Source organism: Humulus lupulus, chromosome 6 (genome assembly GCF_963169125.1).
Source record: "Humulus lupulus chromosome 6, drHumLupu1.1, whole genome shotgun sequence".
Classification (NCBI taxonomy): Eukaryota; Viridiplantae; Streptophyta; class Magnoliopsida; order Rosales; family Cannabaceae; genus Humulus; species Humulus lupulus.
The window spans coordinates 8762968-8780701 of record NC_084798.1 but is presented as its reverse complement, the minus strand read 5'-3'; the positions used below and the strand labels follow the sequence as shown (position 1 = coordinate 8780701).

General features: G+C 29.4%; 1 protein-coding gene across 3 annotated transcripts; it reads right to left on the bottom strand.

Moving 5' to 3' along the window:
* Positions 1-4014: 4014 nt before the first annotated feature.
* Positions 4015-9511, bottom strand: LOC133781596 (glucan endo-1,3-beta-glucosidase 4-like). Of its 3 annotated transcripts, XM_062220636.1 has the most exons (9): positions 9392-9511; positions 9069-9155; positions 8911-8956; positions 8059-8168; positions 7853-7930; positions 6504-6647; positions 4993-6240; positions 4543-4570; positions 4015-4449 (listed from the first exon to the last, which is right to left on the bottom strand). In XM_062220636.1, the coding sequence occupies exons 6-9, from the start codon at positions 6565-6567 to the stop codon at positions 4305-4307; spliced, it is 1485 nt and encodes a 494-aa protein (XP_062076620.1). In that variant the 5' UTR covers positions 6568-6647; positions 7853-7930; positions 8059-8168; positions 8911-8956; positions 9069-9155; positions 9392-9511; the 3' UTR covers positions 4015-4304. The 3 variants fall into 3 exon arrangements, with proteins under 3 accessions (XP_062076620.1, XP_062076621.1, XP_062076619.1); XM_062220637.1 differs by lacking the exon at positions 9392-9511 and having other exon boundaries at positions 9037-9226; XM_062220635.1 differs by lacking the exon at positions 9392-9511 and having other exon boundaries at positions 9069-9226.
* Between the last annotated feature and the right edge of the window lie 8223 nt (positions 9512-17734).

Sequence of the window (17734 nt, the reverse complement as noted above, 5' to 3'; positions counted from 1 at the left end):
AGGCCACGGGCGGAGCAGCTCGGGTTGCGAACTGCTCCCGTCACGAGCTTCTCAGGAAGCTCTGACCCTATGGGAAGTCAACACGCAAGATAAACGTGCATATTCCTGCCATCACGTGCCTGATATCCCCCTGACTTCTCGGACACGCAGCAGGAACGTGCATATTCAGACACCCACGGACGGGTTGGGCCGTGCGGCCCATTATCTCCTTCCATGCTGATTAGACCACACTTGTGTGTCAGGTTTAGGAATTAATCATGAATGTCACAGATTTGATATGACAAATGGTAAGGTCACGGGATGACCTCCCTACCAACTTCCAGGTGCCTTCTCCTATAAATAAGGAGACCCTGGGAGTTGATAGGGGTTGGAAGAAATAGTCTTTGAAGAACTATATACTTTGTAAACCAAATACCCAGAGAATATCAATAATATTGACTAGTGGAATAGAAGGATTTTAACCTTCGAACCACTTAAAAACGTGTCTTGAGTCACCTAGTTCTTGCACAAAGATTTCATATCTGTGACGGTTCTACTTTTAGTACTAATCTCTTTCTCTTCTTCTCTTAATTACCTGTTGCCGAAGAACCGCGTCAACAATCACATTTGTCTTAAAAAAAATAATCATAAAATACTATTTCTTCTTTATTATTTAGAAAATAACTCTATAAAGTTGTAATATATTTGTTTATAATTAATATGAAACTAGTATATTTTTTTGTACAAATAGTATGATTTTATTTACAATAATCTTAAACAAAATTATGTTTGGTGGATATCTTTTGAGAATTTTGCTAGATATTGTAATATGATATTTTTTAAAATATAAAATATGATAGTAAATAATTAAATAACATATATCATTTCATAATGTTAATATGTTTTTTTTAAATATGACATAAAGAGTATAGATTTTATTTATTAAATTTAAAAAGAAAATATTATAAAAAAAATAATATGATATTTTGAAAAATATTTAATATGATATTAAATAATTAACTAATATATATCATATTATAATGTTAATATTTATTTAAATAATGACAAGATAACACATTTTAAATACTTAATTCGATCTAAAAAATACTATTAAAAAATAAACCTCAATATAAAATAAGAGAAGAAAGGGAATAAAAATAATAATGAAAAAATAGAAATATTCGAGTAAATTTTACTGAGTAATTAATTTAAGAAAAAATAAAAGTATACAATGATAGTATAAAAAAAGTACATGGTGGATGATGGTTCTCTAGAAGAAAAAAAAAACTTGACAAAACAAAAATAAGGTAACAAAAAATATAATAAGTAAATAACATTAATAATAAAAGATAAGTGTCAAATATTTATTTATTAGTAAAAAGACAAAATAATATAACACATAGTGTGTAGATGTGTGATGATTTTTAGGATTAGAGAAATATAAAAAAAAATTGAAAAAATAAAACAAAAAAAAGGATGACTAAAGTCATCCGTGCATATATATATATATATATATATATCCGTGCATATATATATATATATATAGTAGAGATATGGGATGTATTAGCTAGATAGAAAGGCAACTCTTAATTATCAATATGATCAAAGTTGTAGTGCTTCTCACGACAACAATTTTCCTATTTAATTACATAAAATAATAACACGGTAGAAAAAACGTAACTGACTTATATTAAATAAAGTAATTTTGAAATAACATTTATAAAAACAATTTCTAATTTCATTTCCCGATTTCTGTTTCTCTCTCCCATTTCTTGTCTCTGCTCTCTCTCCCATTTCTCCTCATCGCTCTACACCACTTCGCCATCACTCTCACAATCTGATGCTCTCCTTGGCACAACTTTGTTCTCAGAAGATCGACGAGGCTTCTCGACGAATTTGGTATATATTATGTTCTTTGACTTTAAAGTTTAAATTAATCACTATTCTCTGTTTATGTCATTTTACGTTTTGGATTTAGCGCATCAGAGTTTTGTTAATATAATATGGCAAGTAGCTAAATGCCTAACTATCTATAGTTCAATTTCACCATAGAGATTGAATTTTTAGTCATTGATATATTGCTCACAAGAGGCCTAGTTGCTCTGCTATGCATTTCATTGTTTCATATGTGTTAGATTGATTATTAATGATGTTTGGAGTCATTTGGCATGAGTTCTTATCATCCGAGATAATTCCAGAAGATTTGAGGTGAAGAAAAGGGCAAGAAAGTGAAAATTTGGGATAAGAGAAATTAGGGTCGCGACTTGGTCGAATAAGTCGCGGCTCAACAAAGTTAGAGGCTGCCTAATCTGCTGAGAGTTTAAGGGTAGCGACTTGGTCAAGAGGGTCGTGGTGCTAGAGGAAGTCGAGGCTATTCCAAGAGGTCGTAGAAGACACGGGTCGCAACCTGGGTGAAGAGGATCATGGCGCCTAAAGGCCCAAACGAAAGTTTAATGCCTTAGAACAGACACGGGTCGCAACTTAAGAAAGGCCAAGTCACGACCTGCCTTGCCAACGAAGAGGAGTTAGTGTTTTATAAGTTCAGACTTTAGGTTTTTAAAAAAATTATGCTAGATTTTTAACTACGAATTTGAGAGCAATTTTGACTCTTAAACATTATTTTTCTGCAGTTTCATATTTGATTTTCTTCAAGCTTTTGAATTTTATGAGTATGAACAATTATTCTTTTGTGTTGGTCATGTTTGATATGAACTAAACACTTAGTTCCAGGGTTTAATGTAATCACTTGGATGCTTGTTAATTTTTTATGAAAGTCAATTAATTTCTTCTTCTTTTATCCTATATTTGTATGGTTTCTTAATGCTTGTGAATAACTGATCAATATTTATATGTTTAATGATTTTGATTCGAGATCCAAAAGGGGAGAATTGAATATTCCATAGCTATACAGACATAGATTGCATATAGGACGATAATTTCTATATGATTTGTGTAGCATTTAGGGTTCTTACATTTATTGTCTGCTGTATATTAAAACTTATCACAAATATGTAGAAAGTTTGCATATAGGTTGAGATCTTTTTACCTTGAAAAATAATTAAGATTCTTTTGTTAACTTGCTATTATAATAGAAATTGAAAAATTGATTGTTCCGAATAGTAAAATTGACAAGTGGAAAAGTTGATGAAATTTATACCCTAGATTTTTAATTATTGAATTACTCTTTATTATTGTTTATGTTTGATCTGAATTCTACAATTTAGTTTAATAATCACTCTAGCTTCAACCGTCAAATAAAAATTAAGAATTAATTATCGATAATTGATTACAGTCTTTGTGGGAAGGATTTGAATTTACTATCTATATTATTTAGACAATTGTGTATATTTGCACTTATAATATCGCTATCATATGTGTAGTTGATGTTTAGTAAATATTGGGTATATGTGAGATATATTTTTGAGATACTGTATTTTTGTAGATAAAATTCATAATTTTGAAATAAAAAAATGTATTAAAAAAAAGCATTCAGGAATGATAACAAATTATAAAAACATAAATATAAAAAATAGGCATTTTTGTAAAAATCTCTATAAACTTTGATATAAGGGGTTGATGGTGTATGGTGTGTGTTTAGCCGTTTGTAGTGTTGGTAATTTTTAAAAAAAAAATAAAAATAGATTACAAACCCAATAAAATTATAAAATGTAGTCTGATTTAGGATAATATTAAAATGTAAAAAATTAATACACAAAATATCTTAAATAAGTCAAGACTTAAAAGTTGTTAATAACAAAGTGTAGATGTTGATACTAAAATCAGTAAGAATATATATTTTTTTTTAACTAAAACAACTGTTTTCTCTAAAATTCTCTCTTTTTGTTTCCCCTCTTCTTTTAAATTTTATGAATATCTCTTACTTGTTAATTAGGCCTTCATTTTATTAGTAAAAATAATAAATACAGTGTTGTCACTTTAAAAGTTAACATAACAAAAATAATGCAAGAACAATTTTCACTTGTTTGACATAATATAGAGCTCGGCCAATATAAACATAAATATGATTTAAGGGGAAAAAAAATAGGCACATATATAATCTCAATTGCTGTATATCATTAACAAAGGTACAAAAAAAAAAACCGAGTTTTTTCAAATCTGTTTACCAAAAGAAAAGAAAAAATGGTCTAATTTCTACTTCAAGAAAATGACTACACTAGAACTAAGAATACAAACAACATTGACAAAAAAGAATTAAGTCTTGCTAATAATGCATTTCCTATTACTTCCATTGCTTTTACAACCTCAAAATCTGATGATTCAGCTGCACAATAGATAGCATTCGAGCGGCTGTAGCGTCTCTCGAGTCAAAGAAAAACCAAAGCGAGCAATGCTGCCGGCATTAGAATCTGAAAGCTGGATATTTGAAGGTATGAGCTCCACGATCCTGGTGCAACCTCAGGCGAAAAAGCCGAGGGAGTTATGAATCCGCCATGGATACTTGAATTAGAACTGTTCCAAAAAAACATTCATTTTTAGAGACATAGATATTTGGAACAATAAATAAAGGTTTCATACTATTTAGTAAGGTTTTGGGTTTCTCACCTTCCTGAAAATATACAATTTCCATAACCTGCAAAAAGTTTCCCACAAAGTAATAGTTAAGAGATAAAGCCCAATAAAAATGTAAAATTTCTCAATAAGCTGAAAAGAGTGTTTCAATGGCATTAGTAGTGACAGTAACAAAGTGAACAAAATATGGTTCTTCTCTTCTTTCTAGGTTAGAATCATCTCTATTTCAATCCATCAAAGTACATATTTAGAATTTTAATTGTTCAACATTCCAATGTTGGAAAAGATTTCTCTCAGACCCTGCAAGTTTCATGATTGCTATCAGATTATAAGCCTCTCAACATAAGCAGGCTCCACAAATGGAATAGCCAAGTGGGGTATCTGAACATAGTTAGATGTTGAAATGTCTCAGCTCAATTCAAATTGTTCATCTTCCTTTCCTACTAACTTATGCTAACAAATTATTGTGTAGTGAAAACTTACTTGGATCAACACTACTTGTTGCGGCTGTGCCATCAAAGTCGCATGTTCCGCCAGCACTCTGCATTCTTTGATAGTAATCGTTATATGCATACGAAGCATGATTTTCAAGAGTGTTAGGGAAATAACACGGCCGACCAGATTGTATGGCGCTGCAGTTAGCTCGGCCTTGTCCGCACGCCCAGTTTAAACCGTCTTGCAACTTATCAGAATCTGCATCAGATTTCGCCACACAGAAAACAGCAGAACTGTTTCCAGTAACTTGACCAGAAGCACCCAAAGTCAAAGGATAAACAGAAGTCCCATTTGTAAAAAGCACACCCCAATTTTTTTCAGAAATAGGTCCAGGTCTCTTGTCCTCATTAAACAGTTCATAAATGTATGTATTTATGGGCAACGTTGGGTGGCTCGGAGGACCTGAATTATTAAGAACACGTCGGATCAAGTTGTTATTGAAGGTCTCAGCATTATCTATATTAGCATCAGGTTCCTTGGCTCCACCGAGCCATGGCCAGCCAGCTTCGGTGACAACAACAGGGATCCCAGAAAAATTGGCAGCCTCCATGGCGTAATAGGTAGCATCCACCATTGCATCAAACATGCTATTATAGTGAAAAAGAGTGTTTGGATCAACAATCTGCTTGACCGAGGGAAGTGACCGAAAAATAGCATAATCAATTGGGAAAATGCCATCCCCTTTCGTGTATCCATAATAAGGATACGCGTTTAACATGTAATAGGAATTTGTGTTTTTCAAAAACTGAAGGATTTGGTAAAGAGTAGAGTTCCATGTAGGGTCAAAGGTGGCAGTGGAGGGAGGAAAAGCCTTAGGAATGATGTCCATGGAATGTGGAGTTGAGACTTTGACCTGAAAATTTAGGTTAGAAGCAACTAGAGCTTTGTGAAGGTAATTCAAAGCAGAAACCAAAACTGGAGCAACATTAGGAATCACAGTAAGAACTTCGCTGCCAACGCCAATGGCAGTTATATTAGTTGAAGGCATGTAAGCTGCAACATTTTTATTAACCCATGCTGCGGCTGTAGATGCTGACTCTCCGATCCCAAGAACTTCCTCGTTCGTGACACCTACCATCACTTCTATTCCACTGCCTGCGAGAGCTTTCAGCAGTTGAGCATCGGCATTGTAAAGCCTTACATGTGTAAACTGATGTGCTTTTAGAATTGCAACAATATCTGTATCTGATGGAAGACTAGAAACATCGGTGCCAATGTTTACCCCCACAAATGCACCTACAAAATATATATATAAACAAAGCAATTGATAAATCATTTCGTTCACAATAGCCCTTTCGAGCACTAGATGTCAACTGATTATGTTTTGAAGGATTGTGCCAACTCTACTTCAGTACTTAATAAATTGATACTTCGATAATGTGTACACGTCCTGCGATATACCACACCTTGGGCTTTTTCAATGTATTCACAAGGTTTTTGGAACATGTTCAGACAAGAATTTGATTGGATCACAAGATATAATGAACTTGTTATGTTACCTAGTACATTGGCGATGCCAACTAAGAGGAGAAACAGGCCGAGAAGCCATCTTCCAAGCATCATTCGACCTGGTAAAATAAAATTTGCCAAGCACCTTAACTCCTGTCTCTTTAACTCTGAAGTTCTCCGCTGACAATTTCAACCTATACATAAAAACCGCAGTGAGATCCCCCGAGACAGACAAAATTTCAACACGAAAGTTGTGTACAAAGTACTTGTATGTACTACAGAAATATTTGTGTGCTATGAAAAGCTATAAAATATAAATAGTACAATATGCTGCCATGAAAATGAAAACATCAATATAAAATAACTAAATGTTTCACTTAGGACAATATCACCAAAGTTTTGACCTGGATCTCCAGTAGAATAATGCCTTGTATTAGGTCAGCTTTATAACAATACTTGGTTTTCTAAAAAAGCTAGGACAAAAAAAAAAAAAAAAAACCAAACAAATGAGAGAAAGAAAATATAATTTAAAATGAATGACAATCACTGGATCTCATTCTTATATTTTACAGGGTAACATGTCACTACCACAACTAACCTGCATTATAGTGATTCAACTAAAAAAATCTCAATATTTGGGGTATTATATAACAAAACTAGCTTAGCAATAAATTTGTTAAGAATTGATGACCAAGGGAAATTAGAGAAAGCATAATAATAATAGCAACATACAATTATCAGCTTGCATATACAATCATTTATCTTTTAACTTTATTCACAAAAATGGTTTCAAAATGACTTTTTAACAAAATTGGCACAGTAATCTCTAGTACTAGAAAAAGATATACTCAAAAAGAAAAAAGAAACAAAAGGTCCTGAAACCATCATTCAAATGATGCTAAATTAGGTAAATAATCCCATATAAGACCAAAACAAGTGTTCTAATTGAAACCAATAGAGTTAGAATTAATGACAATAAACTTCAAGAAACAGAAAATACAAATATTGTCTTACATAAACAATAACAAGCTAGTTTCTTAACCTAAAAATGCCACTAATACAGACATTAACACCAAAATAAACAAGCGAAAATGAAAACCCATCAAATAAGAAAATCAAACTACCTAATGAAAATACTCTCAGACTCGTAACAAAGAAGCACAGCCATCAAATGCATTAAACTACAAAAGTGGATTTGGTCTGTCTGTCTGGATTTATATATAAAAATAGATATAAATAATCATAAAAAACTAAGACACGCCCCAATTACATTTAATCAAATTGGAATTAAACAAGAATATATATATATGTGTGTGTGTAAAAGGGTCGATTTGTTTTGGAGAACACTTGTGCAAAAAAGAAAACATTGAATTTATAAAAAAACTGTGACTGAACTCACCTGGCCGAGAGAAGAGATGGTCAACCACAGCCAGTCCACCACCGTGAGCAGAGTAGAGATGGTCCCGACGTCTGTGGCCTGAGCAAAGGAGGAGGAGCAGCATAAACTTTCGAACATCATTTTTATTTTGTATTTATAAAAGCACATTTTGTAGTCAAAATACAAGAGTTTATTGAATGATATGGTACTAATGGAGCAAAGCAAACCTCTTCGGCCGTGTGCAGTGATGGTCCTGATGTCCTGTCGCCTGTAGTAGAGACGGAAAAGCAGAGACGGATTCCAGCAGCCACCGCGAGTGAGGAGGCAGTGAGAGAGTCTGAGATAAAATGATATGATAGGTTACATTTACATTCATACAGTACAATAAGCTTTACAAAGTTTAACTTCTTTCTTTCAATGTTGGAAGCCAGAAGAGCGTTGTTTAATCAGGCTCCTCCTCTAACCAAGACCCACCCACAGAATCAAATGTCATAAACCCTCCTCCTCCATTAATTATATTATACTATACCATAAATAAATAAAATTATTACAGATCAAATCAAAATATCATGACAAATTATACCCCACTTATCCCAATCTTGTGACATGCAATTATCAGTTTACAGCCTATTCCTTAACTTTATTCTCCAAAAATGGTTTTTAAAATGACTTTTTAACAAAAATGGCATAGTAGTCTCTAGTACTGGAAAAAGATACCAAAAAGAAAAAGGCTCCTAAGTCACTATTCAAATGATGCTAAATTAGGTAAATAATCCCAGAAAATACCAAAACGAGTAAGTTCTAAATGAAAGGACTAGAGTTAGAATCAATGAAAATAAACTTAAAAAAAACAGCAGAACACAAACATTCTCTTCCATAATAAAAGGGTATAATTATAATATACCTATCTGAAGCTCAGCTTGAACAAATAAAAGCTGGGTATCATCAACACCAACAACCTCTTTTAAAACCCCATTATTAATTATAACTTCAGGGGGTTCGAAAAAACCAAAAAATAAAAGAGAATAATGCTAATAAAAGAAAACCCAGATGCCAAAACCTCGTTAAGGAAATGATACCTGATCCAAAGTCTCGGCAGTGAAATCCAACTCCTCCTTGAAGCTCCTAATGTTTTTCAGAGAATGCCATGAAACCCAGATAAGTAAAGCAGCTAATAAACCAAAAAAAAATAAATGAAGTAGTACCTCGAACAGAGAATATTACTCGAAAAGATTACTCGAAAAGATACTCAAAGCTTCACAAAGTTGTAAAAAAGGCAACTTCTTTCAATGTTGGAATCCAGAAGAGCGTTTAAGACGGGCTCCTTCAAGACCAAGACAAACCCACAAAAACAAATGTCATAAACCCTCCAAAATACACTAGCCAAAATAAAAAAAACAAAATAAAAGCATTACTGCTCAGAGATAAAAGTAATGGAAATTCTGACAAAATATACCCCACTTATCAAGCTATCCCATTTCCCAGTTCTACATTCATATTATTAGTTAAATAGTTGACAAAAAAATGAAAAATAAATAAAAAAAAGGTAATCTCTCAAACCTTCCAATTCCAATGGCAGCTTCACTCACTCTAGTCTCAGACTAAACTATACAGTAAACACCTGACTAAGTTGAGTTTATGAGTGAGAAACCAACCACAGTTGTCAAAGTTTGTGTCTTTTTAATTTTTTTTTGTTTTCTCTTTTTCTTTTTTATAATTTTTTTTTAATTTTATTACACATAAATAAATGTAATGGTCCAGGAGGGCATCGAGATCGTTGCACTGTAATTAATTTACTCAAACATTTTTTTATTGTTATTCGGTGCCTTTTTTTATTATTATTTTTTAAATTTAAAAAAAAAAAAGTAAATTTTATTTTCTGGGTGAGAGAGAAAAAAGGTAACGAAAAGTCTGAGACTGTTTATTTTCTCGTCATGACTCAAACATTCAATTATGGATGACAGTGACACTAATTCCAAATGACTATTTTAGCAAATATTAAATATATTTATTTATTCATTTTTAACCATTGCTTGTTGTGGTGTAAAAATGTTGAATGGGACTGGTTTTTAATAAAGAGAAAGTTTTGGGACCAATAGGAGAATCTTTTTGTATTTAAAATATATTTTTTTGATTTAAATATTGATTTTTGGTGATAGAAAATTCGAAATTCTTTCTGCACAAAATATGTTCAAAAGGTTTTATGGACAAAAGGGTTGGATTTTTGAGTCATCAATGATTCGATGAAATTGGGAATATTGTGATTTAAATTTTAGAATAGTATTATTTTAAAAAGCGAATTCATTTGGGACTATGCCGCAGATCTAATATTTTTCTTATTCCAAGTTCAAGTCTTTGTCTTGTGTTTGAGAAATTTCATGTTCTATGTGACAATAATTATTGAGCTTCATTTAAAAATTAATTAGTGATCAGTGGAGTTATACATGTTCTTATTAATGGTTCAATATTCTTACACTTATTTCATATGAGACACAACAGTCTAATACTATACATAATAATGTAGTGAAATATTTTAATATGTTATCACAAAGATTTCTGATGTGTCACCTACCATATTTTAGACAAATATATTCATTTCATTTAAAAATAGGCCTAAAAATATCATATTCAATATCATACACATTTCTCTCTCACCCTTCTCCAATACTCACATCCACCACAACCTCCCTACGGTGGCAGGGCACCACCTCCCCACGTTGTCGCCGACATTACCACCGTCCTCTTCATTGGCGTCGTCACCTTCCATTACTATTGAAGCACCCCATTGAATCTTTCTCTTTATTTTTTTATGTTTTAATGATTCAAAATACAATTATCAAAATTGTATGTTCTACGTACAAATTTTACGATTTTACATGATCTAATCTTGTAAATTTCGAAAAAATACAAAAATTTTAAAAAATCATCTGAAACGGACATTTGAGTAAAAAGATATGAACCTCCAAAAATTTTCGTCAAATTTCAGTGCATAGCATCAAAATTGCATCAAAAAAGCATTGTTTTTTGCCAAAAATTAAGTTTTCATGATTGCATTGCAAAAGCATCGAAACACCATCGATTTTGCATCGAAAAAAACATCGATTTTGCCAAAAATCAAGTTTTCATGATTACATTGCAAAATCACTGAAACACCACCGATTTTGCATCGAAAAAGCATCGATGGTGCATTGAAAAAGCATCGTTTTTGCCGAAAATCAAGTTTTCATGATTGTATCGCAAACACATCGAATCGCCATCAATTTGGCATCGATGGTGTTTCGATGCTCTTGCGACGCAATCATGAAAGCTTGATTTTTTGGGCAACAACGATGTTTTTTCGATGCAAAATCGATGTTATTGCAATGCAATCATGAAACTTGATTTTTGGTCAAACGATACTTTTTCAATGCAAAATCGATATTGTTTCGATGTTTTTGCTATGCAATCATGAAAAATTGAGCTTTGGCCAAAACAATGCATTTTCGATGCAAAATTGATGGTGTTTTGATGCTTTTGTGATGCAATCATGAAAACTTTTTTTTTTGCCAAAACAATGATTTTTCGATACAAAATCGATGATGTTTCGATGCTTTTGTGATGCAATAATGAAAACTTGATTTTTTTCCAAAATGATGCTTTTCATTGCAAAATCGATGTAATTTCAAGGCAATTTCGATGTTCTGCACTGAAATTTGACAAAAATTTTGTAGGTTCATATCATTTCACTAAAATGTCTATTTCAAATGATTTTTTTTTTTTAGTTTTACAATATTAGAATGAGAGAGAAAGTGAGAGTGTGAGAGAATGATAGACGTTAGAGAGAGAGTTCAGACTGAGAAAGAAAGAGAGTGTCTGAATGCTAGAGGTATTTTTATCCAAAAAATTGAAACTATCATATATTTTGGATAGTAACTTATGCTGGCATTTTAAAAAAATTCACTATATTATAGGGCATATACCTTGAAATTTCCCTTGTGTTTTCACATTCATTCTTTTTCTTATTCAAATATGAGCTCTTTATTTTTGTATTTCACATTCACAATTATTTGCAGACGAATAAATTGTTAGGTTTTATGCCCTTATAAAATCACATTTTTTTATGTAATTCATTAATTATCAAGAAAGTAGTAGAAATTATTTTGTTCAGTCAATTGTGTTGTTTACATATTTTATTACATGATTAATTATTATTAATACAAACATTTATAAAATCTCGAACATATGTATAGTTACAATTGTAGTGACTTGGTCACAGTGGATTATAATTGTAACTATATGTTCAAAAGTGTTCTGTCATAAGATTAAATCAGTACACTGAAATTTTACTGATTCAGTAATCTACGATAAGATCTACTTACACATCTGGTATGAGGCCCTATTCAGGACAATGGCCAAGTAGATAAGATCAAATGTATTTTGTTACATTAGACTGGACCAATATTGATTATTGAGAAGATAAGTAAGTATCGTTACTATCTAATCTAATCATATTACAACGTTGACCATATGTCAATTCAATCTTAATTATGAGCGATTAATATTCTCCTAATTATTATTCAAGTCTTTTGTTTTGTTCTTTACCTGCTTACCTTACGGAATAGCTCGTACTTACATATTTGAGATTTTGTAGTATAATTGAGTGAGAGTATTTATCATAGACATGAAATCTATAACTTTTGTGTTAAGAAGTGAAACAATTATTTCCTTATAGCTTGGTTCAAGTGTTAAATGATAGAGTGCTCATTTTTGTAATTAAATTTACGGAAATATCATTCATAAGGAATTTAGTGGGAGTTAAGGATAAAATACCAATGAGGGGTAAAACGGTAATCTGCATTCGTCTCATTAGTAGAACATCTATAGATGATTAAATAACGGTTATGGTTATAACAATTGATAATGTATTTACATTTGGCGTAAAGTATTCTATGAATTCAATAGTGTAATTCCAAGTGGAGTCACGAGAAATTAGTAAGATTGTGAGATTATTTGTTATAAATTTATTAGAGCTTGAGTTCATTGATTCATGTCATCTCTTATCAAAATGAACCTAGTAGTCTTTAATAATTAAATATAAAAATATCATATTGACTAGGTCAGTGGAAATAAATAATGTTAAGTTATTTATTGATATTTCATGAGAAAATAAATGATTTTTTTTAGGTTTTTATTGCAAAGTCTCGAAAAGAGAATATTATAGCCAATTGAAATAACTCTGTTAATATTGATAAATTGATATTAATATTGATAAAATGGATTAAATAAATATCAAAATTATAATTGGTTAATTATGACAAGTATTTAATTAATTATAATAATTAAATAATTAAAATAAAATGAGAAACTAAAACATATTTTATGTTATAGCTAATTGCCTATGTATACTAGTGTTATAGAATGCATTAGGTTAGATGAATTTAACAAGATTAAAATTCACTCATAATATTCTATACATTGTCGTCTACTCTCTCTTAGTTTTCTCTCCAAGAATTATCTCTCATGTGTTGAGACTCGCCCACACAAATACTAGGTTGTTTTAGAAAAAGACTTGGAAGATTGTAGTATTGTTAAAAGGTAGTTTGGATTTCTTGCAGTACCTAGCATTTAATAATGACAAAAGGTTAGGAAATCCAAATGGTGTAGTCTTTTTTCGATGCGTATTCGTGAGTATTCTAATCTCTATTGTGCTATTTACAAATTTCTGTATAAAAATCACATAAATATATGTATTTATATTTTCTATTGTATATTATTTTATGTAATAAAAACATGCATATAGACTTATATATAAATGAAATCCTATGTAAATGTCGAAGGGATTTACTACTTCCTAAACATATATTCTTACATCTATATATAAATATTGGATAAGTATTAACACTCGATTTTGTTGGTAAAAAATATACAAATGAATTCAATTCAATTGTTTAGTTTTTTTTAATTCAATTTCAATAAGTAAATTTTCAAGTTCAACCAAAATTCATTAAACCCTATTTTAAATCCAAAATCAAATATCAAACAAATGAATAATTTTTTTGAGAAAATCGAGGAATTAAAACTCGAACTCTATTTTTAAAACTATTTTTCTCTCTCATCAATTTCCTTTATAATAATTTTGGAAGGTACAAGATCCAAAATAGTATTTACTTATTAATTTTTGCAAAACACATGGTTTAATAGTATTTACCCATTAATTATTTATAAATATAATCTTCTTTAAGTTGCATAAATATGATCATATAATTTTAAACTACATCCACTCTCACCACTTAGCATAAACATATAAAAATTTAGTAAAAAATATAATCAAAATTGTACAAAATATAGGTGTAGATAAATAAAATATGTATATGTACCTCTAAGACTATAATGTGTAGTAAATTTTTTTAAGAGAAAATTAATAAATAATGATATAGAAAGGTGTGAAAGAAAAAAAACTAAATTTTGTGAAGGGTTTAACAAAAAAAAGGTGAGGAAATAAAAATATTATGTGCCATTAGTACCTTTACATTTATATATTTTTCTTGCTATTCAAAAATATAATTAAAATATTGATTTCGATGGTTGAAATTATGTCCAAAAGCTTTTACTCTAAGACTTTTGTTTCATCAAACCTTTTGCAACATATTTTCAACCATCAAAATCAATGTTATAATTATATATTTTAATAGCAAAATATATATATATTATTTGGTAATTAATGCTTATTATATGATATGAATTTATAGTATGACTCACGTGATAAGTAATTGATATTGGTAAAAACAAAATTAATAATAATTGTATTGAAAAAGATAATAATAATCATAAATTGGATAATATTTTTTTATTATAAATAGCTAGTGGCAATGTGACAGATATAAAAATGTGTATAATATAAATTGGGATGAGTATAATATTAATTATATGAATATAAAGTTGTTTGATTTTTTTTCTATATATACATAATACTATATAAAATTATTTTTCAAGTGGAGCAACAATTCAAATTTGGCTATATGAAAACATTTCAAAGTATTTATAAAAATTCATAACCAATAGTATTTTTCCCATTATACAATTCTACTAGTGTAATATCAAAAGTGGTGAGAAAGACAAGAATTTAAAGAAATTGAGTGATGTGCTTAGTTGTAAAGTGGGACCAAAAGGGGAACAAAACCAATAGTCAAAAAAATATTTTTGTCTCTTTTTTGGGACTTTCTAATTATCTACCATCATGTTTCACATATTGTTTATATCAATCATTCTAAAAATAATTCAATTGTTATAAAAATTTAGACTAGGTGTTTTTGGGTTTAGGGGCTTTGATTGAGTTGAAATTAAGTTGGTTGATCCAAGAAAAACAATAAAAATATATTGGAAGCAGTAACACTAACTAGCAAAAAAGAGTGATTTTTTGAAGTAGAAGAGCTTGAAAATTCTCTCTTTGAAATTTTACTTTTAGACCAAAAATTATCATTTAGAAACAAAACAAAATACACCATTTCATTTAACTAAATAGACTTACGATAGTAACTAGTAAATAAATAAATTTGTTATTTTATTTTTTAAGGTGTCCAACAACACATGAGGTGATACTTTATAATTAGTTAGGGATACCTCATAATATTTATTAAATTTAAATACATGAGACCTAATATTGGATTATACTAATAGTGGTATGTCACCTTGTTGGACACCAATAATATTTCTTAGCATTTCTCATAAATAAATAAATGAGTCATTTTAATATTAAGAATACTAATAATGTTGAGGTAGATTAATTAAATAAGTTATAGTTTACCGCAATACCTAATTCTAGGTGGGAGTAGTGATAAGAATTCTTATCAATGAGATGACCATTTATGTAACATTAAAACAAAATATAATTACTTAAAACTAAAATAACATGATTAATAACAAATTCATAAATTTAAAATACAATATGCATAAAATGTATGTGTTATATAAAATTAAAATATTTATTACAGAATAAATAAAGGTGTGCCTCCGTCTAGAGGTGTAAATGTGGGCCAATCCACTTTTCTTATTCAGGCCCAAATTTGGGCCCAGCTTTAGGCTCATTTTACTATTGCAAAAAAATGTGAGAATAGGGAATTAATCATCTCACATAATCTTTAACAATTAATGGACTCACCACCTATCTAAATACATTTTTTTTGTTTAAATTATAGTTTGAGATATTTTTATATATTTTTCAATAATACTTTACACTAAATTATAACAAAGATAATTATTAGAATTTGAATACCTACTAATAAATGCTAAAAAATTTAACTCACAAATCGTAAACAAATCAATATAATTATAAAATAATAAATATTGAGAAAAATAATACACTTTTATTATCACTTTAATTTATATATAATTGACAAATAAAAATTTATTTTCATTATTAATGTCAAAGTATGAGGCTTTTTATTGTGTCTTGTTTTCAGGCTAGTTTGTGCGTGCTCTCGTGTCGTGCCTTTGGGCTTGTTGTGTCATGCCGTACTCAGGCCCATTCGTGCCTGACCCAAGCTCATATTTTTTCGTGTCGTGTCGTACTCGTTCCGGGTTTTGTGCCGTGCTAAAAAGTTCAGCCCGTATTTACAACTCTACTCTCTATCCCTATATTAGAGATGGGAAATTACCTTATTCCCATTTTTTTCTTATTTAGAGCACTCTCAATGGATACTCTTCTCTATCCTTCAAAATAACTCACCAAAACACTATTTTATTTATTTTACCTCAAATTTTTTACATAAGAGCACTCACAGTAGATGATTCACTCTATCATTTAAAATGCCTCACAAAAACACTACATTTTTTATTTTACCTCTAAATTTTACATTACACCATACATCAGCTTCTCTATTTTTTTTTCTCTATATCATTTAAATATTATTATTTTTATGATTTTATTTATTTTAAATATTTTCTATCACTTTCAATAATATTTCTATATCTTACAATAATATATATATCTTTTAATACTTGCAATATTTATCTATGCATAATGTCAAATATAATGATATTTTATTTTTATCTAATCCAAATTTATAAAATAAGCTAAAATATATTTTCCATACAACATTTAAATATTCTATTTTTTATTTATTTCAAATATTTATCTAATTATTAATAATATTATTATATATCTTAATATTTACATTAATATTTATTTCAAATATTTATATAACTAAAGATATTGAAAGATTTGTTATGCAAAAATATATGGTAGAGGGAAAATATATATATATATATTAGAGTATATATATATAAAGAAAAAAATTATAATTTAAATAAATTAATCATAACTAATTTCTGGCTTTGTTGCTAGTTTCAAATAAAAAAAATGGAAGTAGAGCTTGAAGGAGACAAAGAAAGAGAGAAAGTATGAGAAATTAATAAAAAATAATAATTTATAGTAGGAATAGTATGTTATAAATGTAGTGTAATACTGTGAAAAAGTTAAAACATTTATTTATAATAAAGTAACTAATGGAGCTATCTTTTTTTTTTTACCAATTCTCTAAAATTTTAAAGATTTATGTGACTGCTCTAACACTATTATTTATCAGCTTCTCAATATTATTTATATATTATATTTTTAATATATTTTACTCATTTTAAATATTTTTTTATATTATATAATAGTTACATGTAATATTTAATAATTAAATAATGTTTAGCTATATGTAGCTAAACTAAAGTAGTCACATGTAAAATGAAGCATGAGTACCATTTTAACTTTATTTTGATGTATTTTAAATCATCTACTACTAGTGCTTTTAGGTGGGTAATTTCTACCCCATTTCCTCATAATTTTATCATAGATTAGAAAAAAAATTTCTTTCAATTCATCATGATAAAATGTTTCTTTTCTAAAGAATATAATTTTTGGCCAGAACAATTTGCATG